The following is a 27,806-nucleotide window of genomic DNA, read 5'->3' on the forward strand; positions in this document are numbered from 1 at the left end:
GGCTTCGATACCCTATAGGCTCCACTCATACCATCTCCTTTGTGGTCCTAAACATACCATTTTCTAACAATTTTATGTCTTCAGATGAGTTACTGCTCCAACTGTCTAGAATTCTCTTCTCTTTCCTTCCATGCCACTCCCTCTGTGAAGTCATCCTCTACTCTTCAAGACAGATTCTTTTTTTTATATGTTCTTCATCTATACTTCCAGTATGGGCTTATTGTTACGTCCAGCTTTATATATGTTATTTGTTTATACAGCTGTTTTCCCCTTTGATTCTAGAATTTGATCACTTGATTGTAAGAATTATGATTAATATTTGATTAATCATAACAGGCTGAGGGCCTGTTATGAATAAACACAATCCAGCTCAGCAAACAAATCATAATATCTGAAAAAGAGGGCCACTGCAAGTAAGCAGCTAGGAATCCAGACAAGTGTTCACCATGGGGCTGGGATGCTGGATGAAGGATCCAGGAGACAGGGAGTCTTAGGTTATTGGTTTAAACTTTTAAAAACTCTCCTGCCTATGTATGGGATTCATTGCAGAAACATGGGCTGAGCCTACAGGTGGGGGCTGGTCTTCTTAGTGGTGGCAAATCCATGCAGGTCCTCAGCAACCTCAATTCTTGCCTCCTCAGAAGAATTCGACCAAGAGGCATAAGGCAGAGTGAGAGACTAAAGCAAGTTTTAGAGCAGGAGTGAAAGTTTATTAAAAAGTTTCGAGCATGAATGAAAGGAGGTAAAGTACACTTGGAAGAGGGCCAAGCGGGCAACTTGAGAGATCAAGTGCACTGTTTGACTTTTGACTTGGGGTTTTATATATTGGCATGCTTCCAAGGGAGCAGGAGATTGTGTGTCTTTTCCCCTGATTCTTCCCTTGGGGTGGGCTGTCCACATGCACAGTGGCCTCCCAGCACTTGGTAGGCACTGTATTCACAGTGTGTTTACCAAAGTTGTATGCATGCTCTCTTGAGTTGTTCTTCCCTTACCAGTTGAGTGTTCCTACTAAGTCGCATACTAGTTAATCCCTGCCATTTTGCCTCTTAGTATGCTTAAGCCCACTTGCCCAACTCCTGCCATCTTATCAGGAAGCTGATCACCAGTTTTAGGCTTTTCTGTCTGTTGAGGGACTGCCTTTCCCTGGCACTTGCTGCAACCAATTATTATGTTACAGAGGCAGTTTAACAACCGCCTGACCATCACCTGATGGTCCTGGTGGTCGGAGGGCCCTCTCTTGTCCTGTCATGTCTGACTACCTATGTACCATAACATCTCCCCCCTCAAGAGTCCAAGACCTCAATTCTTTGGGGAAAATGGATAAAGGTCAGTCTTCTGTAACTGCTTCCTGCCGATAGAGGGGTGGTGGTGGTTGTTTTGTGGGTCTTCACCTCTTGCTAGCTGTCAGGGTAGGATGGCTCCATGGGTTGGTGAAAACAGTATCCAGCCAGGCCCAAGGGAGAAAGGGGTGGAATTTTGCCTCTGTCATGTCTTGTTGATGGGAAGTCTAGGGGTCCTCTGTAGAAGGGTGACTCTTGAATACTGACATGATGGTGTCTCTCACTGAGGATCATCTGGAGCTTGATGGCCTGAAGGCAAGAGGAGACAAATTAGTTTATTAGATTTAGAAGAATGTCAAAATGAAATAAGGGGGTGAGGACAACTCCAAAAAATCCTGAGGCTGCCAACATGCTCAGGCAACTGGTGGCTATTGTCATGCCTGCTAGGACTTCTGTGGATGGGGTTACAAGCCAATTCCAATGTGTTCTCAGAATTAGAATATTGACCCAGATTTTTACATTACCCATTCCTCTTGTTTCTTCTGAGCTGTGGCCAGCGATCACTGGTTGGTTCACAGGAATAAATAGGATTAGTCTAAATTGCAGACAAAAACTCAAAAACAACTGATGAGAATAGAATCTAATACCAAGTTTTTAGATTATAGTCTGTTACGTTCTTGAAACGTAACTTTTCTGTCTTCAGTCCTCATTTTTATTAAAAACGAATCATGATAGGACTGATTTGTTTGCAAAATAAGCATTAGTCCTATCATACTTGGCCTGATTATTTGCATAAAGCACAGCAAGAATAATTATTTGCCATATAGGCTCCTTTTTAAATTGGCTTTGATGAAACTTCATTCCATAAGTTATCTCAGATAAGACTTTTTAAATGCCTTGAGCTCAGCCATGGGTTTCTGCCATCAAATACCTGCATGAATTGGGTAAATTCCTCTCCTCTTGAGGTCCTAAGATAACCTGGGGCTCCTAGGCCTATCAGAAAGTGACATTCTTTACTCCCCATGGATCAGGAACCCTGTACAGGGACTGTGTAGACAACGTATGAGGCCAGTTTTCCCAAGGGGTTTTTATTGGCTCTATAAGTCATATTTGATTCCTTAAAGGAGAGCATGCCATTCCAGTCAAACCCTTGGTAAAATAACCAGTTTCTCCAATTGTGCCCTGTTGCAAAAGAAAACAGATTACTATTGCACTTATGCAAATAACTGTATTGCCATAAGTTAAGAATACTCACAAATAGTTTCCAAATTCTGGAGAAATCAGGTAGAGAGAAATATGCTCCAAATTTTGTTTACACGAGTACTTATTTTTAAAAGCTGTAAATAGCTCAAAAGAAAGTTTTCTTGACTTTGAAAAACAAAGGATCAGCAATGTTTTAAGCAAAAAGTCATAAAAGGATTATTTTAGTCTTCTTTTAGTTCAGTCCATGCACTTAACTCCTGTTCTGCCTGATATTCATGAACACTTCAGCTCTCTATGAGAGTCCTGAAAGTTCTTTCTGTATTCTAATGTTACAATCTTTAAAGTTATCAGCAACCTGCATTCAAGAGTGCCTGTCAGAGTCCTATAGCTGAGTATAAAGGCCAACTTTTAAAGAGGATTAAAACAAGACAACAATTGTGAATGAGAAAAAGTCTTAGGGCAGCCACAGTCAAAGACACAGTTGCCAAGAAAATTTGTTATCTCTGTGGCACACAATTATGTAGCATAACAATTATAATTATTACTGATGATGTATACTAAGTTATATCAGAATTATAGGAGCTTTGTATAATTTTGGAACACATACAAATAACACATTTATGAAGAGTAGATCAATGCTTTACTAAAACTCTGTTGTGCTTTTCAATTTGTGGAAAAACTGAACAATAGTTCTTTAACTTTAGCCAATATGATTATGCACAGAATTTTTTTTACCAGATTAATCTTTCACAAACCTTCCACAACTTGCTCAAACCTTCAGCTTTATCCTATCTAACTTACAAAAATCCTTTAATTCTCTAAACTAGTCAAAAAAATCCACATTTTTATGGCTTTTTATATAATCTTTTACTAAAACCACATTCTACTTTCCTTACATGCCTTGCATGTAAAAGTTTTCCAGTAGTCTCAAGAACATGTTACACTGTTAACTCTTAGCAACTTTTACTTTTGGTGAAAAACCTGCTAAGTAAGTGATTCTGACTATGTACTAGGTTTGCAGCTTAGGACACCAGATAGAAATGCAGAAAAGGTTTGACTCTTTCTAGCATCTAGGGGGCATGGGTAACTCTGTATGTCCTCGGGCCTTACATAGCTTTAAAGGCTGCAAGTTGTACAGCTAGGAGTCAGAGTAGCAGTTTATGAAGCATTTAGTAAGCTTAATAACTTTTAAAACTGTATAACTTTTTAAAAATAAATTCTCTTTCACAAATCTTTTCATAACTTACACAGACCATCTATGACATGCTTGGACTTTCTGATTTGTCCCAAACATTCCTCTTTTTAAACAACCAGTCATTTAATTTAGGACAAGAATTTACCATACAAGATCCTTTCTCATATCAAACTTCTGTTCTTTATAATCTTCCTTACCAAAAATACCTCTTTCTCTTTATAGTCTTTGAATTAAAGTCATTTTCCTTCTGTTAGGAAGTTAAGGTTTGTACTGCATGTTGCTGTGTGAGGATTGTGAAGGGGGAGCAGAGAAGAATGAGGTTATCTGCATACTGTAGAACTTATCCTTCCTCAAGAGATTGCTCAGTTAGATTTTTGCTGGGGCTTGTCTGAATAAATGTGGGCTATGTCTATATCCTTGAGGTAGGACTGACTAGGTTGAAGTTATTAGTTAAATATTTAGGTAACTTTCCAGAAGAAATAGAGCTATTAGAGGGAAAGATGAATTTAGAGGTTGGGTAAATATTAATCAGGCACCCATCTTGCAAAGCATGTTTTTGCCCAAGTAGTGTGAATCTTTTCTTTCGGAAGGAGGAGGTGCCATTTGCCCCATTACATGGCAGAATTTGGAGGAGAGTTGTTCAGAGAAGATTAGCACAGAGTAGGCAGCTCTTAAATCCCAAAGGGAAATTTATAATTTTACTTCTCCAGGAGTTTCTCTTGGCTTTGTCTTGTTGATGACTTGGAAGCCAGCCAGAGCAGAGAGCCCCTTCAGCTCAAGGCCATTAGGCATTGGGACTCTGTCCCAGAGCCCTTCGGCCCTCAGGGCATCCAATTTCCAGTAGCTAAGCTTGTGGCAGAGGGGGCAAGCTGTGCTAGGCTTCCTCTCATTTGTCCCATTGGGGCAGTTTGCCTTCCAGTGGCCTGGCTTCCCACACCAATGACAGTTACCTGAAGGAGTGTTTTTAGGGAAACCTGGATGGGGGCTGGAGAGCTTATAAAGCAGCCAATAGTTGAGCATGCCTCTTGTTTCTGCATTTTTCCTTCTCCTTATCTCTATCCTCCTTATTATGCTCTCAGTTATGAAAGACTGAGGAGGCTGATTTGAGGGTTTCCTGCATAAGGGCACTGGGTTCCAAGGCCGACTTTTGTATTTTCTCCCAGTTCATTTTTAGGCCAAACGATATTACAAAGGAAAGCTAGTTTTTGTTTTGTTTTAAGGTTTGGGGGAGTCAAACGTTTCTGTTTTTGGGGATGCATCTGAGGGGCATATCCTGTGTATGTATAGAGATATGGTTACCCATCTGTAAAGAGGCAACGGAGGAGAAAAAAAGGAAAAAGGAAAACAAAGGCATCCCCTCTTACTTTCCTGTTATCCTAAATAAGCATCTCCCATTCATCCTTAGGGTTCTGGAATGAACCAGTCTTACTGTGTACCCATTACCTTGGTTGCATCTCATCACAATTACCCGCTTGAGAACAGAAGAGATACTGGAGTAAACAGTGGGACCCTTGTTCATCCTTGGGACTCTGGAATAAGCGTTCTTACTGTATACTCCTAACCTTTCATTCATCTGTTTTAATGGTAATCTGTTAACCTAGAACCAACCTTCATCTCTGTCCTATTGGTCTTTTGTGACTGCAACCTTGGGCTGGCCTATGTCCTTGTCTGCATGACCTTATGGTGACTCTCACTCAGAGCATTGTAGTGACAAAATGATTGTCTATTTTTTCAGATTTCCTTCCCATGTTCTTTAAGTAGATGAGAAGCCTATTTTTCAGCTAACTGCCACAAGATGGCTGGATTTCTCTCCCTTCGAATATGACCTTGAAGGTCTTGGTGCATATTAAGAAGGGCATGGAAGTGATTTGAGAAATGGAGGCTATGGGAGGAAGTGAGATAAAGACTCATGGAAAGCCTTCATGTGCTAGTGAAACGGCAACATTTATTTGCCCTCTTAACATAAAGTAGTAACCTCTGCAGGACTTGAGGCTTAAGGTAAGAACTCACAAATGGCAAAGGAAGAATATTCTCTCCTTTCAAAGGGGTGTTAACTCAAAAACAGCAAGTAAGTGAGATCCTTAAAGGGCCACAGTGAGGCCCTATATGCAGGCAGACAAGCACTTCAAAAGTCACTGCAAAACTTAGCCCTGGAGGGTAACAGGGACAAAATGTATACGATAAATCATAAGGGCTGGGATTCCAATTCGTGTCTATCCTGGCAATGTGCCACCAGACAGGGGACGAGTTGGAGGTCATCTGAGCTGGTAGGGTAAAAACAAGTATAAATCTTGGGGGATATCTGCAAGGGAGCCTATGTCTTTGCTGCTACACAAATGCAGCAAGAGCCATGGGCACACAAATAACAAGGAGTGTGTGTTTAAGAAGTTACATGGCATGTGACGTGAAAGCAAACAAGAGGCAGGCTTGCCCCTGAGGCAGATGGTCTAGCTGGTGCACAAGGCCATTTGAGAATACAAAGGAGAATAGGAGGTGAATAGGTGGAGAAAAAAGGAGAATAGGCAGTGGTTTTGGGGAAATAGCCGACTTCAGTTGAAAAAGCAGAGGAAACCCCAGACATTGCAGTGTTAGGCTTTAGTTCTACCACTCTTGTAAGCCTCCTGTCCAGGAGGGCCATTAGTGTCTGAATTCTACTCGGTGCAAACTCCAAGTTCCTTCCACCCCTCCGAGCCACCCATTAGGGTGAACTGAAAGATCAGCTAGTGGGAGCAGAGCCATTGTGGCTGAGAAGAATTGTTCTAGTGGTTGGTCAGTAAGCAGGAGAGCAAAAAGAGAGAAGGAAACTGCATACAGGGGTTGAATATCTCCAGCCAAAGAAGGTGAGGCATAGAGGTCCTTTACCACTGGGAAACATATCCAAGTCATGTGGCACAAAGGTATGTTACCAGTGATGAATCCATATGGGTTTGCAGCAACCTCAATTCTTGCTTCCTCAGAAGAAAGAATTAAACTGAGAAACATAAGGCAGACGAGAGACTGAGGCAGGTTTTAGAGCAGCAGTGAAAGTTTATTAAAAAGCTTTAGAGCAGGAATAAAAGGAAGTAAAGTACACTTGGAAGTGGGCCAAGTGGGCAACTTGAGAGATCAAGTGCCCTGTTTGACCTTTTGACTTGGGGCTTTATAGGTTGGTATGCTTATGCTTCTGGGGGGTTGTGTCCCTCTTCCCCTGATTCTTCCCTTGGGGTGGGCTGTCTGCGTGTGTAGTGGCCTGGCAACACTTGGGAGGGGCGCTTGCACAGTGTGTTTACTGAAGTTGTGCACATGCTCACTTGAGGCATTCATCCCTTACCAGTCCAGTGTTCCTAGAGGAAGGTCATATACCAGTTAAACTCTGCCATTTTGCCTCTCGGTGCGCATGTATGAACCCATTTGCCCAGTTCCTGAGATCTTATTGGGAAGCTGCTGATCACCAGTTTCAGGTTTTTTAATTTATTGGGAGACTGCCTTTCGCTGGCGCCTGCTGCAACCAATTATTATTTTAGAGAGGCAGTTTAACAACCTCCTGCCCATCATCTAATGTTTGCCTGACATTCCTGGTGTTGGGGGAGGGCCCTCGTCTGCCTGCTCATGTCTGACTAGCTACCTACTGCAACAATCTGAGACAAAGGCTACCGAAAGCTGAGGACATTGGCAGAACCTGATAAGTGAGTGACTTAAGCTTTCCTGCTTCTGAGTCATGGATACACATCACTGTCTCAGCCTGAAAATTATCTTTCATGGGAGAGGGAGACCCAGAAAGGCGGCAGGCTGGGGTAACCCCAGGTGAAAGAGGGCAGTCCTTTGTGATAAACCATGAGGGCTGATACAGAAATGGAAAACTTCCGGAAGCGGAGTCCCCATATTAGCCTACAAGCTTTCCCCATTGCTTGCATTGACTTGCCTGTGCTGTCTTTGTTAAATCTGAGAAATGAAGAAAATAATTCCTTCCACCTATCATAGAAGAATGGTGAAATCAACTCATGTTGACAGGATATTTGATTGTCAACTTTGTGCAAGCACCGTTATTTCCAGCCAGCACTACCTTCTCCTTCCCCAGCTGAACCTGAATATTTGCATAATCTCTAGATTAGATGTTTTTGTATTTCTAGCTTAGGCAATACTTATTTAAAAGAGGCATGTTCATGGTACTATTTTTTAATAAGAGCTTTTATTTAAAACAAACTCAATGTGACTTTTTTCCATAAAGGTAAATTAAAGAAAAATACACTAAAATGAAAGATTAGTCCCTTTTTGGAACATAATCGAGATTTGTTTACTTTACACTAAATCTTTAGTAAACTTACTTCATAATCATGGGGTGATATTGCCTGTGTCTAGTTCATTGCCTTTTTCCATTTTTGTCTGTAAGTGTGAGAGTGTTTTGACCCAACCTGGTACAAAATATATAGTAGGCATTTCACTAATGTTATTATACATTTCTCTTCCCTCTTCCCCTTCTCAGCCTAATATCTTGTATTTGTATCCCTTATAGAGGTTCTTAAATGTCAAGATTTATTCTTCTGTTTGGTGGAACAGGGAATCAGATTAATAGAAAATAGAAATGCAGATTCCTCCTCCTTTGTATAGTTTTGAGAAAAAAAAAAAAAGAAATTCGTATTTCCCACGTAAGCTGATCCAGGCCTGATGTGTGTGTGCTTCAGGAGGGGGTGGTGGGAAGGAACTTCATTCTTGTGAAGCCCTTCAGATGCTGGAGGTAGCTGAGACACATCCACTCCCTCAAGATCCATGCTCTCCTTGTTCTTCTGAACTTCTCTGAATAAAAGCTCTCTCTTGCTCTCCCAGACTTCCTTCTCTAAGTCGTTTGTCATCTGCTCTTGAGCTCTTCAGCCTGGTCACCTCCACTGTTATCTGGGCTCAGTACATGAGCCTTGGCCTGAAAGCAGAGTCAATTAAAATATACTCAGCCATTTATTAAGTTTACCCTGATTTTAATAGCTAGAGTTGTGAAGAAAACTGAATAAATAGAGCTTCAACATAATCTAAGAACCAAAGGCATCTAATTATAGAGCATCATATTTGAGCTGTATTTATAATCTTTAAATGGAAAGTTTAAAGAAAGGCCACAATTGTTTCTAGTTTCTATTAAAGGCTCAATTTTAAAGGTACTCCGAAGTCTTCTCTGTGGATCAGTTAAACATATAATTATAGTACACAGGGGTCTCAGGATTTAGTCAGCCTAAAAGATTCTGTTAATAGTCAAAGGGAAACTTAGTTTAATTTATCAAATTGTAGATAAATGTTCTTGCTTTTGAACATACTGGTAACATGCATATAAGCAATAGTGTATGATGTAAGAACTAGTAATAGGCTAAACCTGATCGCTTCACACAACTTTGTGTATTTAGGGCCGTATCTTTCAATTTGTTTCAAGAACACTTTCTTTTAAAAGTTTTTTATTGCAGAATTCATATTTTATTACAAAAATTAAAACATACAAATAAGGAGAAAGAAGAATCCATTACCCTACAATCTTCAGTGAACACCATTAACATTTTGATACGGACCTTTCAAAATTATTTTTTATGGCTGTATCAACCTGTAAATATATGGTGCATGCTGTGCAAGCCATTCTGAACACTTTTAGGTGGATAATAAACACAGGAATACAGTCTGCCTTGGCATGGCTTTGCCTCTTGACTCCCACTAAAACCAACCCTCCGTCCCAGAGAGTATTTTCCTTACCCCCAACAGACAGGCCATGGGTACTTCCAACTTCTTTATTTGTACTACTCTTTTGTCTCTTCTTCTCCTATCCCAATTTGTCCCTAGGCTTGGTGAAGTTCCACCTCCTTCCTGAAGTCCTCAATGATTCTCCAAACCACGGTGATTTTGCCTCTTCTAAACTTATTGAAATATGAATATCTGTCCATATCTGTCATTGGGTTAAAGAAAATAGAGGGAATGAGAGATGTACAAAGAAGAGGAGGACTGAAAATAAATTCAGTAGTAAAAGAAAAACTTTTGAACGGAATATTATAGAAGAGTGTGTTAAACTCATCTAATATTCATGTCATGTTAGCAATTGGATATAAAAAACATAAATTCACTTAAAAAAGCATATGCATTATAGAATATTTTGATTTCATCTCCCATATTAGTTATTTTTAGGTTGATTTAAATAAAAATATAATAAGAGTGTATTTCAGATCCCTGTGGAAAGAATGCATTATTGAATACATGGAATTGAGACAAATCCATCTCATAAATATCAGCATAGATCAAAATAAATTCTAGACCCTACAATTTAAATTTAAAGAGTATGAAACTAGAAAACTTTCGTAAGGATATAATACTTAGAGGGGGATAGAACTTTCTAAATTTCTTGTATAGGCACTAGCACATAGTTGTCACTTAATATTTATTGAACGAATGAATGAAATGGAAAAGCAAAGAGACCATAAAGAAAAGATCAATTGGTTTGATGTTACGTACTTAACATAAATATCTTAATGCTCTGTATTTTAATTACAAAATTTGAAAGGCACATGACACACTTAGAAAATATTTATAGTGTGTAGTAGAGAGCTAATTTTTTTTACTAAACGACTCTTGCAAGTCAAAAAGAAAAGCTGTGCATTTCTCCCAGCACTTTGGGAGGCCGAGGTGGGCAGATCACAAAGTCAGGAGATCGAGACCCTCCTGGCTAACACGGTGAAAACTCGTCTGTACGAAAAATACAAAAAAATTAGCCGGGTGTGGTGGCAGGCACCTATAGTCCCAGCTACGTGAGAGGCTGAGGCAGGAGAATGGCGTGAACCCGGGAGGCGGAGCTTGCAGTGAACCACGATCGCGCCACTGCACTCCAGCCTGGGTGACAGAGTGAGACTCTGTCTCAAAAAAAAAAAAAAAAGCTATGCATTTCAATAGAAAAATTAGTTAAACCACATAAATATGTCACAGAAGAATAAATAGAAATAATCACTAAATATAAAAAACTGTTCTAGTTTTATTAGTTAATTAAAATAATGCAAACTTTAAAAATTCTATTGTCATTAATCAAAGTGACACACTTTAAAACACATAATAATTCCATTGTTCTTAAAAAGATTAGAGATGGAAGGTTTATTATACTGTTGCTGGTTCTATTTCTGTACCTTACAGGAATGCAGTTTGGAATACATTTTTAAATGTAAACAGTTTTAGCTAATATAGATTTTAACTTAAACATTGTTAGCTAAAAACATGCTTAGCTTTTGGTCAAATCATTCAATTTCTAGGGATTTCTTTAAGGAAAGTACAGATTTGGACAAATGGTAGCTACAAAGGTGTTCATAGTATTTTTCATTTTTAAAATATAAACATCCCAGTATCACCTCTTGGAGATTACTAGTACTAGTGTAGGGGCTGTGGAGCCGGCATGGCTGGGCTCGAGTCCAGCCTCTGCCAGTACCAGCTGAGTGGTCTCATGCTGTTCCCTAACATCTCTGCATCTCACTTTACTTATCTGTAGGATGGGGGAAAATGTAGTCCCTATTTCACAGAGTAAATGAGAGAATTGAATGTCTGACACAGAAAGTATTTAATAAGTATTAGCTATCATTTTATTAGTATTTAAGAATGGTATATCCAGACATTGGCTACCACTCAGACATTAAAATATCATTTTAGAAGGGTATTTAATAACATGAAAAGGTGTTCATTATCTGTTTTCAAGCAATAAAAAGCAGTATATAAAATGGTATATAAATGATCACATTTAAAAATTATATAAATACATTGGGAAAAGACTGAAAAAGAGATATATACAAATGTTAGTAGTGGATATCTTTAGGTGGTAAAATTATGAGTAATTTTAATTTTCTTCTTTGTTCTTATCTGTCTCCTCTACATTTTCTACAATGGATATATATATATATATATATATATATATATATATATATTTTTTTTTTTTTTTAGCAAAAATAAGATCTACCAACCAAATGAAAAATAACAAAAACAACCTCCTACTCTAAATCACACTTTTCCACAGTTAACAGTAGCTTATGTGAAAATAGGATAATTTTAATAGACTAAAGCTGATACACTAAAAACAGCGTGAGCCTTATGGTTTCACTGACTGGATGTGAACTCTTAGCTGTGTGAACTTAGATATGCTGTTTAACACACCCAACTTTCAGATTCCTCCTTGTGAAATGGGTATGAATATCTTTGCAGATCCAGTGCGAATGCTGAAGTGCAGTAAAATAGTTCATGTGAGAACTATTCATAAACCGAGCAGAGCTATACAAATATGAGATCTTAAAACCATCAAACCCTACTGATGCCATTAGATTTTCTGTCCCAAAGAAGGGCATGGATCACATTGCCAGTAAAATCTTTTCTTTTCATCAGAGAAGCACTTGGGGTTTGAGAGTCTTCCTAGTTGCTATTAAAAACTCATTGCATAAAAGTATCAAGCTTTTGGCTCCACATTATTTCTTTGGTATACATTTCTTTCTTCCTTTGTTTTGCTTCCCAGATATGAGGGGGCAGTGAATCATTCTAAGGACTTAACATGAATTCTTGAAACTTGCCTTTATTTTAAAATTTAAGATGACCATTCCAAAGTAAACATATTTTACAGTCCACTTTGAAAGAGACTCAACCTAATATTCTTTGAGAGGAACAATATTTGAACTAGTTGAGGGAAGTTGGGAAAATAATAAGCAAAATTTGGAAATAAACCTTACCACATGTTTGAACCACCACAGAGGACAAATCTTGTCCTGCAGTTCAATTATTTTCTTTTCTCCTCATATTATCCTTAACTATTCATAATAACAATGTGTGAACCACTACAGATCAGACAGCGACGTCCCACAATTTGTGAGGTGCATGCTGGTTTCCAAGTTACAAAGAGAGGAAAACTGGCAGCCCACAAAAATAAAACTTTGAAAGAAATTTAAACACTTTTGAAACATTTTTTATTGAAAATCTGAGAAAGTTAGACATGAGGAATGCTGCTCTTGTAGGAACCTTTATTTTTTTCTGTGAGGACAACCGCAAAGTAGTTAAAGTATGACCAGCTTTCAGTTTTTTCCTTTACCTTTCCTATGTCTTTTCTGTCAAGTGATCATACCAATGATTACTAAATTTATAATCCTTTTAATCTCTCATCTGAACAGCTTGCTCCTGAGACCAAGGCTGTCATTCATTGGATTATGGATATTCCTTTTGTGCTCTCTGCCAATCTCCATGGAGGAGACCTTGTGGCCAATTATCCATATGATGAGACGCGGAGTGGTAGGTATTCTTTCTGCTTCTCTAATTGGTTCAAAGTTTATAATACTGTACAAGGGTTTATAGGATGATTTCTGTAATGTTTTTTAAGGAACTGGACGTTAAGTGATTTTTGCCTGAAGAAAGAACTATGTTTAACAGGAAGCTCTCCTAATCATTTCATATGGTGTTGGCATATCTATTTGGCAGAAAAGGACTCACTTTTTCGATAGTTTAGGTGAAGAGAAATGTGATCTTGACAGAGTACCTAGGCAACAGAAAGGGAGAAAATACACGTCATAAACTTGGGTCACTCTTGGACACTGATAAAGTGGAGAGATTACAGAAGTGTGTAGGTTCATGTAGAAGATGGCTTAAACATGGGGGCAGCCTCTTGGTGCTTGATCAGGGCCCCTGTGGATCTCTACATGTGTCTTATTGTGTTGACACAGTTTTGCATTTGGGACTGTTTCTGGTGGTGTCAGGGAGGGGAAATGGTGCTTTGGCTTTCTCTAACTAGTTTTAGTTAAGCTTCAGACAAGGCAAGCTTTAGCCAGATAGATATTTTCAACTTGATTTTTGTTGCTCCAAGGAATTTCCTGCTTTGGATCTATTTTCAGGGGCCTTTGAAGAGTTAGCTCTTTGTAAAAACAGGATGATTAGTTTATTTTATTTTTTTAAATTTTAGATTCGGGGTACCTGTGTAGGTTTGTTACACGGATATATTACATAATGGTGAGGTTTGGGTTTCTAGGGTACCCATCACCAAAAGAGTGAACCCAACAGGTAATTTTTCACCCCTCACTTCCTCCCATCCTCCCCGCTTTTGGAGTCCCCAGGGTCTATTATTTCCACCTTTATGTCCAGGTACACCCATTGTTTAGCTTCCACTTATAAGTGAGAGTATGTGGTATTTGATTTCTGAATTATTTCACTTTATAATGGCTCCTAGCTCCATCCATGTTGTTGCAAAACACATGATTTCATTCTTTTTAATGGCTGCTTAGTATTGCATAGTGTATATGTACCACATTTTCTTCATCCAATCAACCATTGATGGACAATTAGGTTGATTCCACGACTCTGCTTTGGGAATAGTGCTGCCATAAACATATGAGTGCACATGTCTTCTTTATATAATAATTTCTTTTCCTTTGGATACATACTCAGTAGTGGGATTACTAGGTTGAATGGTAGTTCTATTTTTAGTTCTTTGAGAAATCTCTGTACTGTTTCCTATAGAAGTTATATTAATTTACATTTCCACCAACACTGGTGGGAATCCATGCCAACATCTGTTGTTTTTTGACTTTGTAATAATAGCCATTCTAAGTCATGTAATGTGATATTGTGGTTTTAATTTGCCTTTCTCTGATGATTAGTGATGTTGAGCGTTTTTTCCAATTATTTTGACTGCTTGTATGTCTTCTTTTGAAAAAGTCTGTTCTTGTCCTTGGCCCACTTTTTAATGGGGTTTTTGGGATGATAATTTTAGATACTGGAAACTGAGTGTTGAAGAACGTCTTTGGGGAAATAACATTGTTAAATAAATTTGAAGATTTTGTGGTTTGTTGATAATTGGGAAACTTGTAGGCCTGCATAATTTATAATGCATGAATAAGAACGCAGTGTATCAAAATATGTTATTTATTTCTATAATACATACAGGAGATTTAAAAAATCTAAAACCAGATATTGAATGGTATATATAAGAATGATTCATAGTGGGTATGAGGTTAGTATAGGTACATTTTTTAAATTAAAGATTTTAACGATAAAAATCTTCCTCCTATTCTCCCAGGCCTAGTTTACCATGACTTTATTACCTTTCCCTGCGAAGCTTTCAACTCATAAGTAGAATGTACATTCTACCCAATTTCTACTTTGTAGTATTAGGAATGGAAGTTTTGTAACTTAAAAACTAAGTGTAATTATTTAGTATTTATACTTTTACCTCTTTCCCATAGTTATGTAGCCAAAAAAATACATCAGCAATACAATTACTCAAAACTGAATCCCTCTTTAGAAAACATACAGTGCTGCTTGGTCTGTGTGCATTTCTTTAATCTCGTGGATTTGTTTTCTAGGTAGTGCTCACGAATACAGCTCCTCCCCAGATGATGCCATTTTCCAAAGCTTGGCCCGGGCATACTCTTCTTTCAACCCGGCCATGTCTGACCCCAATCGGCCACCATGTCGCAAGAATGATGACGACAGCAGCTTTGTAGATGGAACCACCAATGGTGGTGCTTGGTACAGTGTACCTGGAGGTGGGTTTCCATTGTGCTCTCTGATTATGTGATTGTAGCTTATTTACAATGACCATTTAGGTTTAGAGAGTGATTTAGATTTAGAGAATCTTCAATCATCCTCCATCATTAAAAAGTAGACTGAATCTATAGTTATTCTATTAAAGTAAACTTTTTGCATGAATGATTACTATGTATAATTTTGTTTTTGTGGATTTTAAAAATTGTGATGCTAATTGAAGAGATACAGGAAATGAATTGAAGACATTCATTGGGAAAATAATAAATTGAATATTGTTAATGACCCTACTTTTCAAATTCAAGCCTTAGGGAATAAGATGGCATCCTTAGTATATGCCAGTCATGCTCTTTCACTGTAGGTAAATATATATTTTAGAGGGCTTGCTTTGGCTTTTAGCATAACGTGGTGCACAGTACTTTTTTATTAAATGATGGGATAACGGGGAGTATTTGACATGGAATATTTAGTTTATGTTCACTATTCTAATAATCCCTATGAGATCAGGTAGCTTTTTGCCTTTTAGTCTGAAAAGGAAGCAGTTGCCATGTGGGTCAGCAGCTGCGGGAAGCCCCTTCCTGGGTAGCCAAGGCAGCTCTCTTGCCTTCCTTGTCCCAAGGCGGACTTTACAGAGCTCTTATTTTCACTAACACTCAAGGATGAAGAGTGAAATGCGAAGATATTTATATATATTTTTACTTTTCTCTTTGCCTGAGAAAAATTTTCTATGGCCCACCTGGAAAAAGAAAATTTGTTAGGGCAATAAGCAGCATTAGCTAATTGTAGGGTATTGGTATGTTTAATATGCTTAATTTTGTTGAATTATGTGCTGAGAAAAATATTCTTTCTGATTTTCTTTCTGATACATGTTAATTCTGTTTTTATTTATATTTTGCATTTTATCCAGATCCGACTTAGTACTCTTTCCCCAATAGCTTCAGAAATATGATCTATGTCAAATTTAGGATTTAGAGCATGTCTAGTTCAGCAGATGGGAAGTAATTTTATACTTTAGTTTTTATAAAAACTTTAATGACTTCTTGGAATTCCTTTTTGAACAAATAGTGTATTGTCAACAAAATATGAAGTTATCTATATCAGTAAAATACTGATAATAACATTATTAACAATAATAATACTATTAACAATAATAATAATATTAGTTAACGATTATGTCTCACTTAACTAAACAGTCAAAGGAAGCTCCGTTAGTCTTCAGTTCTGTATATAGTGAATAACATTCATGTCTTAGGTCAGGTTTTCTAGAAGCAGAGCCTGAGATAGGGATTTGGATGCTTGTAATTTATTAAGGGAGCACGTTTTAGGAAAAACCTTGTAGGGAAGTGAGGGTAGCAGGGCAAGGAAGGGGATAGAGCTAAACAGGGGTGTGATCTCAGGCAAAGTCCAGCCTTGGCCTGAGCCATTCGAAGAAGCCTGGAGCATAAATTAGGGGCAGGTTTGTCTCCCTTTGAGAGAAAGGGACCAACCTTTGGTGGCTCCATATCTGTCAGCCATTGGTTGTGGGGGGCCAGAAGGAATTAGGGGTGAGAGATAGGAGGATGTAACTCCCAAGCCAGGTGGAAGATTCTGGCTCCCACCTGCAATTCTCTGGAAAAGGGATCGGGGGTAGCTGTGAGCTCTAACAGCCAACACCCGTAGCAGTTTGGGTCTGGATGCCCTGCCTCCATAAAAGCAATCTGGTGGGCACTAACAGCATCCTCTACTAATTTGAGTCAGATTTAAATTAAAATTGTTCTGGATGCAGAATATTCTCTTTGGTGCTATTTGAAGTATTGTTATCATTATATCTTGTATGTGGTAGATACTCAGTGATTGTTGAATTAATATATAGTGTGAAAGGAAATTAAATTTTGGGACCCCAAATTCATTTAGCTAAAGGGAAAAGTCAAGCTGGGAACTGGGTCACACAAACCTGCCTCCCCATTTTGGTTTCTAAATAAGATGACTACCAGATGAAAGGCTACATGCCTCCCTCATATTTTGCCCACAAGGAAATTCCTGGTGTGCTGTGAAAACTTCACCATGGCCGTGTAAATTGATAGCTTATCTTTACAGGTGCAGGCACCCCAGCCCGCCAGACACCAGTGCATATCCGATTGCTCCCCTACCCCATTTTGTCTGCGTTATCTTATGTAAAATGCACATTCCCCACATTTTTCCTCTGCCCCCTTTGGTTTATGTGAAAACTCTGTGCTTGTCAATATCCCACCCTCTCCCCTTTCAATTTGGAGCCCTCAGAATCATCTTCAGAGAAAGGCATAGACCTGTCTCTGGGGCGCATCCTTAACTTTGGCAAAGAAATCTCCTAAAACGATTGAGACTTGGCTCATCATTTTCCTTGATTGACAATAGTATATTGCCAAGACTCCCAATCCCTCAGGAATACACTATGATATTGATTGGGCTTAAGGAACAACATAGTATGTCAGATCATGTCACATGAAGCTCCAAGTTCTTCTCCAGTAGAAAGGTAGACTTAGAGGGATGTGCATTTCTTTAATAGATCAGTAGGGATGAAGTGTTTTACCCTGTTGTCTTCTCCGAAGCCCACTCCAGCAATGTGGAAGGTGGGTGATGTCTGCATTAGCACTCTGCAGCAGCAAATGCTTTTGCTTAGGAACCTGAGAGTTTGTGCTTTTAAGGTATAACAACCCCCAACCTATGTTGTTCAATCCCTTACAGCAGACAATTTCCCTTAAGTTTTCCCACAGGCTTCCCAAATGCCCTGGTTTGTGTACCTTTTACTTGGTTCTTGATTCAGAAGACTAGCCTGTGTAGAGTTTTAGGCTCCTTGTGCATATTTTGACTTTCCATTTGGCGTTTTGGCAGGGATGCAAGACTTCAATTACCTTAGCAGCAACTGTTTTGAGATCACCGTGGAGCTTAGCTGTGAGAAGTTCCCACCTGAAGAGACTTTGAAGACCTACTGGGAGGATAACAAAAACTCCCTCATTAGCTACCTCGAGCAGGTAAACACAGTCCCCAGCATAAAATGCAAGGTTTAGAAGCATTCAAACCTGGCGTACAATGGTCTTGTAAGAGGAGTCCAGGAGAATCCGTCTGGTGCAGAATGAGGACGCCATATTTGGAAGGCAGGTGTCAGCAGTGTTTCAGTTAGGCTTTTATTTGTCATAGGTTTTGTGGCTCATGACTATTCACCAAGAACTGACTAAACTGGAGCGTATACAGAAAAGACGTAGACTCTTGTTTCTGTTTGTGTTATTCTAAGCAAGGGCAATCCTAGGACTTTCTCCCACCCTGATCACTGTGAGGCATCCCAGGCAGAGCCAGAACAAAAGTAAGGCAAGCGAGGCACCTAGAATGGAAAATTTAAGGAGGATTTTAATCTTAGGGGCATGCAAGTACAGGATTAGCACTTCAGAGTGAGTGTCTCTTTAAGTTTTGAGCTGTACAGGCCTCATCTTTCTCACCCTGGACTCAACTGCATCACAGGTAATAATAATAATGATAATAATGAGTTATGTTTATTGGTCACTTACTATTTCCCAGGCATTGTACTAAATGCCTTTTATGTAATAATTAGTGCATTTAATCCCCACAACAACCTTATGAGGGAAATGATCATCGTCATCATCATCGTAATCATCACTAAATTAAAGATGAAGAATCAGAGATACAGAGAGGCTAGACAGCTCACCTGAAGTTGCTTAGCTGGACTCTGAATCTAGGTTGTCTATTTCCAGAATCACCATGCTATACTGACTTTCAGAACAGAAGCCTGGATCTTTACCAGAGAGCCATTTATGTAGCCATTCCAATGTGATCCATATAGAATTTCGGGGGATCTCACCATCTGCCAGAATAAAATCCTTCACCTACTCAGGCCAGTCCTCTGCCAACCCCACCCCCTGCATAGTATGTAGACACTGGCCCCAGAGGCAGTGGCAGTGGAAAGACCTAAGACTGTTCATTCCTGCAGTGCTTTGCCAGTCTTCAAATTTTATTCTGGATGTGGCCATTTACACCTAAAGTCAAGTAGAGTGATGTTAGTTTCATGTGCCAACAAATAGTCCAGACCGATCTGTTAAACTAATTTGACATAGAAAAATGCTGTTAAATAAACATTTAAGTATTTATATGTATATATGCACATATAAACATATACATATAAAATCAAACCTTTTTTTAAAGTAAAACCAGGAGTTGAATCCAGTTTCTTTCTTCACCATTGCAACGCCCTGTTGCAGTGGTCCCTATATCTTGCTATGGCCTCCTTTGAATAAAGGCTACTCTACAAAAAAAAAAAAAAAAAAAAACAGAAGCAAAATCAGCATAGGAATTCTTTTACATATGTCAAATATCCATATACTGTAGTACCTTACCAGGGACTATCATGGAATAGATCCACTGATGTCAGACGGTTATTAAAGAACACTCATTCCACAGGATTCTTTTTAAATCAATGGATTCCTGCTGCATGTTAGCTTAAAAAGGTATTTTCCAACAACAAAAAATTAGGATAAGTAGTCCACGATGACTCTAGAACAACTTTGGTGGGAACCCCTACAGAATGTCTCCTTTGAGGAGAGCTGTATTTGGATGGATCTTCTAAGAGCAAAGTTGACTGAAAAGTATGTTTTTGGATAGAGGAAGTAAGATGGGACTGATTGAGGTGTTCTCCACTTAGATATCAAATACAGTGCTTTTTATTTTAATAAATATTTAATAATATTTAAATTTTTAATAATATTTGTCTTAATACTCCTTAATACAGTGCTTTTAATTTTATGTATATATTTTTTCAACTAAAATGTATTGACTAGTTTCACATCCCAGGCATTCTGTGAGGCACTGGAGATAGTGACTGTCCTCAGGAAGGCTTCACACGAGTGCTGTCAGAAACAAGAATACCTCATCACAAGAGAGGAGGAGAGCTGGCTGAAAAACAAGAAAAGCTTAGCTACAAGAAGCAATAACAGTAAACAGGAGGGGACCTAACCCAGTCATGGGAGTTTGGAAAAGGCTTCTTGGAGCCGTGCTATAAGATTTACTAAAGTTGATGCCAATAAGATCATCACTCTGATTAACAATTTAAAAACATGCTTAGCTGCTGTTTAAATCATCTCTTAGTTCCTGAGAAAAAAAATAATACAAAACAAATAAAACACATCTTCTTACCATCAGGAAAAAGGAGATTTGTCATACTTAACGGTAGCAGGTGGGCATGCATCCAATTCATCTGACAGTAATATCAATTTATATATAAATAAGCTAAAAAGAAGAAGGATAAAGTTATACAATCCTATTTTATGCCACGCAGAATAAGGATTTGCTCTGTCCACAGATCCATGTGATCTACCTTGATATGGCATTGTCATTAGGATGCAAACTGTGTCTAAGCAGTGAGTGGTATTTATAACCAGCTCATCTAGCTTGCATCATAGAACACTCCAGTTTAGGAAAACAAAGGCTGATGAAAAATCAGTGAGGGCTGCCAGAAGTTCTGTGTTGTAATTGTTGTCTTGACAATGGTGGGGATTAGTAATTGAACACCTGGGCCTAAATTCTAAGCTTGGACTAGTTTACAACTCATGGAAAATAGGTGATTAGGAGATCTATTTCTGTAATTGTTTGAGAGGAAATCCCTTGCAGAGTTTTAAAGAGATGTTTGCAGGGACTAGAATTGTAAAGCTAATTAGAGTAAAGAGTTTGCTAAGAAGAGCCTCCCTTCCACTCTGTAGCTTTGAAGGAGTCTAATTCTCAAAATTCTCAAAAAATTTCTTAAAGAATGGTTCATGCGCCAGGCACGGTGGCTCACGCCTGTAATCCCAGCACTTTGGGAGGCCGAGGCGGGCAGATCACGAGGTCAGGAGATCAAGACCATCCCGGCTAACACGGTGAAACGCTGTCTCTACTAAAAATACAAAAAATTAGCCGGGCGTGGTGGCGGGCGCCTGTAGTCCCAGCTACTCAGGAGGCTGAGGCAGGAGAATGGAGTGAACCCGGGAGGCGGAGCTTGCAGTGAGCCAAGATCACACCACTACACTCCAGCCTGGGCAACAGAGGGAGACTCTGTCTTAAAAAAAAAAAAAAAAAAAAAAAAAATGGTTCATGGACACCTGCATTAGAATCATCTAGAGTTCTTATTAAAAATGAGTTTCCTCTCTTACCACTAAATCACACTCTCTGCAGGGCAGGACCGAAGAATCTTCATTTGCAGCAAGCTATCATTTGCAGCAAGCTATCTGCGTGACACTAAGTACATGAGGGTTTAGGGGTTATAAACAGTCCTAGCAACAATGGAGAATCTTCTGGATGCTTTTTCAGCCTTCGCTGAAACTGAGATGTCCTGGAATCTGGGGAGCAATCATTGTAGGCACCACAAGTGTAGTAAAATAGCTTCTCCAGGCATGAGTGAAATTTGGACTTTCGTGATTTCTTTTGTGAAAGCCATACAATCTGAATTTTCCAGTCTGAATTCATGGGGAGTTGACACAGCCCATACACTTCTACTGAGATTTATTACTACACTGGAATTTTTCAAACAGAAAAGTTGACATATCACAGACAGACATTTACTTCTTTAACTATTTGTTAAACTGCATATTGCATATATTGCAATATAAGTCTTGGATTGCAGAGGCAGAAAAAAGTAAAGCCATGAATATTAACCTAATATATTTGTGCCTAATACAGGCAAATAATATGTTCTTGTAGTGGTTGATTTACTTACTTTACAATGATGTGGAAATTAGAAACTTTCTTTAAGGCTTATAATATTGATAGTTTTAGGATTATAGTGCCTCAAGAGGAATAAAGTACTTGGGTAAATCCTCTTTTATAAGCTAGCATCTTTCTAAGTTTATTGAACGGGGCCTCATTTTAAGAAATTTAGAGTTTGGGTCTTTACGTATAGCCCTTTTCTTCTTCTCTACACTTTTTCTGATTTTTCATCTTTTAATTCAGAAAGTTAAGTTTTCATGTTTCATGTTTTCCAATGGCTAAATTTCAAACTCTTTTCAATTTTGGTTGGTTAATTCATAAATAAGTTATGGAGAAAAGTTAGAATTGAATAAATCTTAAATTTTTAAAAATATATTTACTCTCTTTACTATACTGGTTGCCAATAAAATGATCGTTATTACTGACAACAGGGATAGCCTTTTCCTTTGCATTCCTTTTCATTTGTATTTTCCTTTGCATTTCCTTTGCATTTTCCTTTGCATTCCTTTTCATTTGCAACATGAAAAAAATTACGTTATTTTTATAGGGTGCGAGAGGTTTCATTTTTTTAAGAAAAATGGCACACACAAAAAATATTCCTGGTAAAAAGGGACATCTTTTTGATAAAACAGTGTACCATGCCGAGTTTATTCTTTGATGACAAAGGGTTACAGGAGACTTATCTGTCTTCTGTAGGGAAATAGTCAAGTATTGTAAGTAGCGAAAGACAATTTATTTTCTATAGCCAGATTGGGTGAGGCACAACCTGAGCATTTGGGAGGTTGGTGCATATTTTGTTAAATAATCAAGTTTAATGAATTACCACTTGATATTCTAGATGCAGTACTTTCTTTCTTTTTTTTTTTTTTTGAGACGGGGTCTCGCTCTTTCGCCCAGCCTGGAATGCAGTGGCGCAATCTCGGCTCACTGTACGCTCCGCCTCCCGGGTTCACGCCATTCTCCTGCCTCAGCCCCCCGAGTAGCTGGGACTACAGGCGCCCGCCACTGCGCCCGGCTAATTTTTTGTATTTTTAGTAGAGACGGGGTTTCACCGTGTTAACCAGGATGGTCTCGATCTCCTGACCTCGTGATCCGCCCGCCTCGGCCTCCCAAAGTGCTGGGATTACAGGCGTGAGCCACCGCGCCCGACCACAGTACTTTCTTAAAGACCTGAAGCAACTCTGTCACTTCAAACACATATTGACTTAGATGAACTGTCTTTCCAAAATAAAGAGAAAAGCAGTTTTTGTAGTTTGCAGTGTATTAAATAATAGCCAGTTGATGACTACAACTTAATTTAGGGGGATTATTCTCAATGGCAGCTCTCCCTTCTTCTTTCTAAATCAACATTCTATTTTCTGTTATGAGGTTCACTAATCTATTTTCAGCCAAAATAATGTTAATAGATTTAATGCAAAAGCAGTCACAGTATATATCTTTTTATCCAGAATGAGCTAATATTGAAGGGCTTTTATTATGATATCCTTGTTAATTGATAGTAGCCATATAATGAATACACAGGTGACCAAAATTAAAAGAGTAAGTTATGAAATGCGCTAAGACTAGAACTTTACACATATTGTAGCAGGACGAGCTGCAGACAAAACCCCCCAGACACCGAGTTAAAGAAGGAAGGGCTTTATTATTCGGCCGGGAGCATCGGCAAGACTCCTGTCTCAAAAACCCAGCTCCTCGAGTGAGCAACTCTTGTCCCTCTTAAGGGCTTACAACTCTAAGGGGGTCCGCAGGAGAGGGTCGTGATCGATTGAGCAAGCGGGGGTACGTGACTGGGGGCTGCATGCACCAGTAATTAGAACGGAACGGAACAGGACAGGGATTTTCACAGTGCTTTTCCATACAGTGTCTGTAATCTAGAGATAACATAACCGATTAGGTCAGGAGTTGATCTTTAACTACCAGGCCCAGGGTGTGGTTCTGGGCTGTTTGCTTGTGGATTTCATTTCTGCCTTTTAGTTTTTACTTCTTCTTTCTTTGGAGACAGAAATTGGGCATAAGACAATATGAGGAGTGGTCTCCTCTCTTAATATGACACTTTTTTATGATTTGGAAGGTACTAAAGTCTTTTTTTGGATGCAAACAAGATATTAATTTTCATTTATCTATTTAGGGAAAAGCAGAATGAAATGCACAAAAAATTCAGTGGCCTTTTGTGTGTGTCTTGATTCTTAAACAATGGGGATCTACGGTATTTGCTGGAAAATAAGGAGATGCTTGATATGAAACATACTTAAGGCCATTTCTATAAATTTATAGGTCATATTAATTTTTTGGTTATTTTTGACCTTCACAGATACACCGAGGAGTTAAAGGATTTGTCCGAGACCTTCAAGGTAACCCAATTGCCAATGCCACCATCTCCGTGGAAGGAATAGACCACGATGTTACATCCGGTGGGTCTTTGCCATAATTGGAGGCTCTACGTTATGTACAAGAGCATAATTACTAATTATCATAATTATAAGTCTTATGTTCTTCTAAGCAAAACAAATAGCTCGTATCTCTACAGCGTTTCTCAGCTTTGATCTGGTGAAGTTTCATTTGTGGAGCCCAGGGCGGCTGCTGCGTTAGAAATCTGGGTGCAGCAGGTGGCGCCCTTTCCTCAGCTATCTCGCCCCAGAGCTGGGAGGTGGTGCCACAGGCTGCCGATGCTTCGCAGTTCTTCAGGCAAAAGAAAAGGAGCTGCTGGAGTTAAAATACCAGTAACTTTCTAGTTTCTGTTAAGAAGTGCTAACGAGCTGCGAATGGGGAGACCGAAGGAGGGAGCGGAAAGAGGAGGAAGGAAGAAAACTGCTGCGGGTTGTGTGTCTAAAAATTCTCACACAGTTTTTCATTTAATCCATATAATGAATCCGCAGGGATTCAAGGTTAAACAAGAGGCCGGGCGCGGTGGCTCACGCTTGTAATCCCAGCACTTTGGGAGGCCGAGGCGGGCGGATCACGAGGTCAGGAGATCGAGACCACGGTGAAACCCCGTCTCTACTAAAAATACAAAAAATTAGCCGGGCGTGGTGGCGGGCGCCTGTAGTCCCAGCTACTCGGAGAGGCTGAGGCAGGAGAATGGCGTGAACTCGGGAGGTGGAGCTTGCAGTGAGCCGAGATCGGGCCACTGCACTCCAGCCTGGGTGACAGAGCGAGACTCCGTCTCAAAAAAAAAAAACAAGAACTTATAGGATTGAGGTGCGATGTTAGTGACTTCTAGGTTTTGAGCTCCATTTCCATTTCGCCAGTTTGAGGAAAATGATGCATTTTCCTGGCAAATCTACCTACTCCCATTAATAAACATTGATCCCGGTCATTTTAGTTTGTCATTTGTTGGGATCTTTTCAATAATGACAACTTTTTCTTTTTAGCTATAAACTCTTTACAATTTTTTTTAGACTTTGTGACAATTAACCTTTAACTTATGTCCCAAACCACTCTATACCATCAACTCTTTCTTAACCTTCACATTTATAGCTTGGATTAAAAAAAAAATCTTTAACATTTGTCTTCTAAAACTCCATTCATTCTTCATTTACCAACAGTCCACTAGGTGCCAGCCAGTATGCCAGAATCTGTGCCAAGATGTTACCCCATGTAGCCCCTTAGATGGGAGGGTGAAACCCAGCGTTAGTATCCCTGTCACAAGAAACCTGTTAGCCCTAATGCGTCATACAAATATTTTCTCTGCATTCCATGATATGAAATGTTTAGGAAAATCTAACCTAGGGAATAAACAGGTGGGAAGAAATTAAATCGGAGGAGGGGCTCTAGAATACTCCACCTTTTCAATGGCAAGGTGATAATAAGAAGGAACCAGCAATAGAACTGAAGGTAGAAAATGAAGTGTGTTGTCCTGGAGGCCTTGAAGTGCTTCAAGAAGGAGGGAGTGAAAAAGCGTTAATTAAGATGAACCTTGTGAATGAATCCTTGGATTTAGCAGTTCAGAGGATCTTGACAAAATCTGTTCAATGGAGTGAGTGGTGGGATCCTGATTGGACTGGGTCCAAGAGAGAATAAGAGAAGAACCATTCTGAGATTGAGAACATGAACAAACCTTTCCAGAAATTTTGCTATAAAGCAAAGAAGACAATTGAGGCACTAGCTGCAAGGAGATGCGGATTTAGAGGTAGATTTGATGATATGGTGATGGGGGCCTAATTTTTTTTGACTATACCTATTTTTGCAATGAAATAAGATGTAAAGTAACAACTGGGAGGATGAACAGGATGTGTAGGGGTGTTAGGAAAAAGGAGAAGGTGTGAAGTGTCTACGAAAACCTTGCTCTTCAAAGTGTGGCCTCTGCTTGAAACCTTAGCATTGCCCTGGGGCTGGTCAGGAATGCAGAACCTGGGAGCTGGAATCAGATTTTGCATTTTACCAAGTTTCCCAGGTTTGCACCCAAGTTTGAAAATCACTGACTTAGTCAAATGGGAGATTGAATGGACTAGGGTGCCCAGTGTATTCTAAGTCTTTAGAAATCTAAATTTCTAACTAGGGCCTCAGAGATCCTACAGGGGCTACCTTTGGCCCTCACTCTGTGAAGATTCTCTGATCATCAGGTCTTCACCTGGCAAGAATCGAAACATGATGGCTGTATGTTCTGACCCTGCTGCTTGGGGAATTCATCTGTCTTTTTACCTGTGTTGCTCCTGATGTGATTAGAAGGTCTATGATTGTATAAGGTTTATTAGACAATTTAACATTGATATCTATAAAGTAGCTATAAGAAATGAAGTTTATAAAGAGAGTTTCACACCCTATTCAAAAAAATTTCATTAAATTCCCTATATATTTACTTTAAAAATTGAGAATCAAAAAAGTTGAACTGAGCTAGACTGGGTATTCCTTAGATGGCGTAATTATGCATTGTGTAGTTCTGCATATTTCATGTGCTTTGTGATTTGATGTTCTGCTTTCCTACAGCAAAGGATGGTGATTACTGGAGATTGCTTACACCTGGAAACTATAAACTTACAGCCTCAGCTCCAGGCTATCTGGCAATAACAAAGAAAGTGGCAGTTCCTTACAGCCCTGCTGTTGGGGTAAGTAATCATAACAATAGCCAAGCGCTATAATAATAATTAAGCATTTATCATTGTCAGGCATACTTAAGTGATTTATATTTAATCTTCATACTAGCCCTGTGAGGTAGGCAACATTGTTACCTCCACTTAACAGATGAGAAAACTGAGGCTTAGCAAAGTTAATATGAAGCTGTCTTACCATTCTCAGTTTTTGAAGAGATCTACGAGAAAATGAAATAAAACTTTAAAAAATTAAATTTTTATTTGCTAACCTTGATTTCTATCTCAATGGGATTATGTTTCATTTGCCTTTTTATCTTTAGCACCTAGCACAGTGCCTTTCTCAATAAGTATTTGAAAAAAAATGATGCATAAAAGAAAATTTTAGGTGGTAACCAAACACTTATTTAGCATATTTTATGTGCAAGGCTCTCTGTGCTAAGTACTATCAAAAACCATATCTTATTTAAGTAGATCTCATTTGTTTGTTAGGAAGGTGATGGTGATAAGACCAAAACTTCTCTTAGAGCAGAATTTTACTACTACCTTTGTATTATATGCCTGGGACCATGGGAATACCTGTAGGATTTCTTGAAAGTCTAAAAGCCTTACTTGAAAAGAATTTATTTATTTTTTGTTTATGTACCGAAAACTTGGAGTATAAATGCTGATTTATGCAAACAAAATATCTTGAGTTTTTAACTGGTACATGGTTTTGATTGTGTGCATGTCTACATTGGGCTGTATATGTATTAAAATCAAGAGGTATATTTGGGTAACTGAAACCTGGAAAAAATGACCCTGGGAACAAGTTGTAAAGGTTCAGCTATTTTGATCCTTTGTCTTTCTGGCATGCGTTAGTGCAAGGATGTAGTCAATGTAATCACGATCCAAAATAATCAGGCGTTT

General features: G+C 38.9%; 1 protein-coding gene across 1 annotated transcript in view; it reads left to right on the forward strand.

Moving 5' to 3' along the window:
* Positions 1-27,806, forward strand: part of CPE (carboxypeptidase E) — a 120,938-nt gene that overhangs the window by 91,353 nt on the left and 1,779 nt on the right. The window contains exons 4-8 of the mRNA XM_030816297.1: positions 12,804-12,921; positions 14,985-15,167; positions 18,016-18,155; positions 24,182-24,281; positions 26,797-26,915. Coding sequence (XP_030672157.1) covers positions 12,804-12,921; positions 14,985-15,167; positions 18,016-18,155; positions 24,182-24,281; positions 26,797-26,915 — 660 coding nt within the window. The remainder of the gene's footprint in view (positions 1-12,803; positions 12,922-14,984; positions 15,168-18,015; positions 18,156-24,181; positions 24,282-26,796; positions 26,916-27,806) is intronic.

This window comes from Nomascus leucogenys, chromosome 7b (assembly GCF_006542625.1).
Source record: "Nomascus leucogenys isolate Asia chromosome 7b, Asia_NLE_v1, whole genome shotgun sequence".
NCBI classification, from domain to species: Eukaryota; Metazoa; Chordata; class Mammalia; order Primates; family Hylobatidae; genus Nomascus; species Nomascus leucogenys.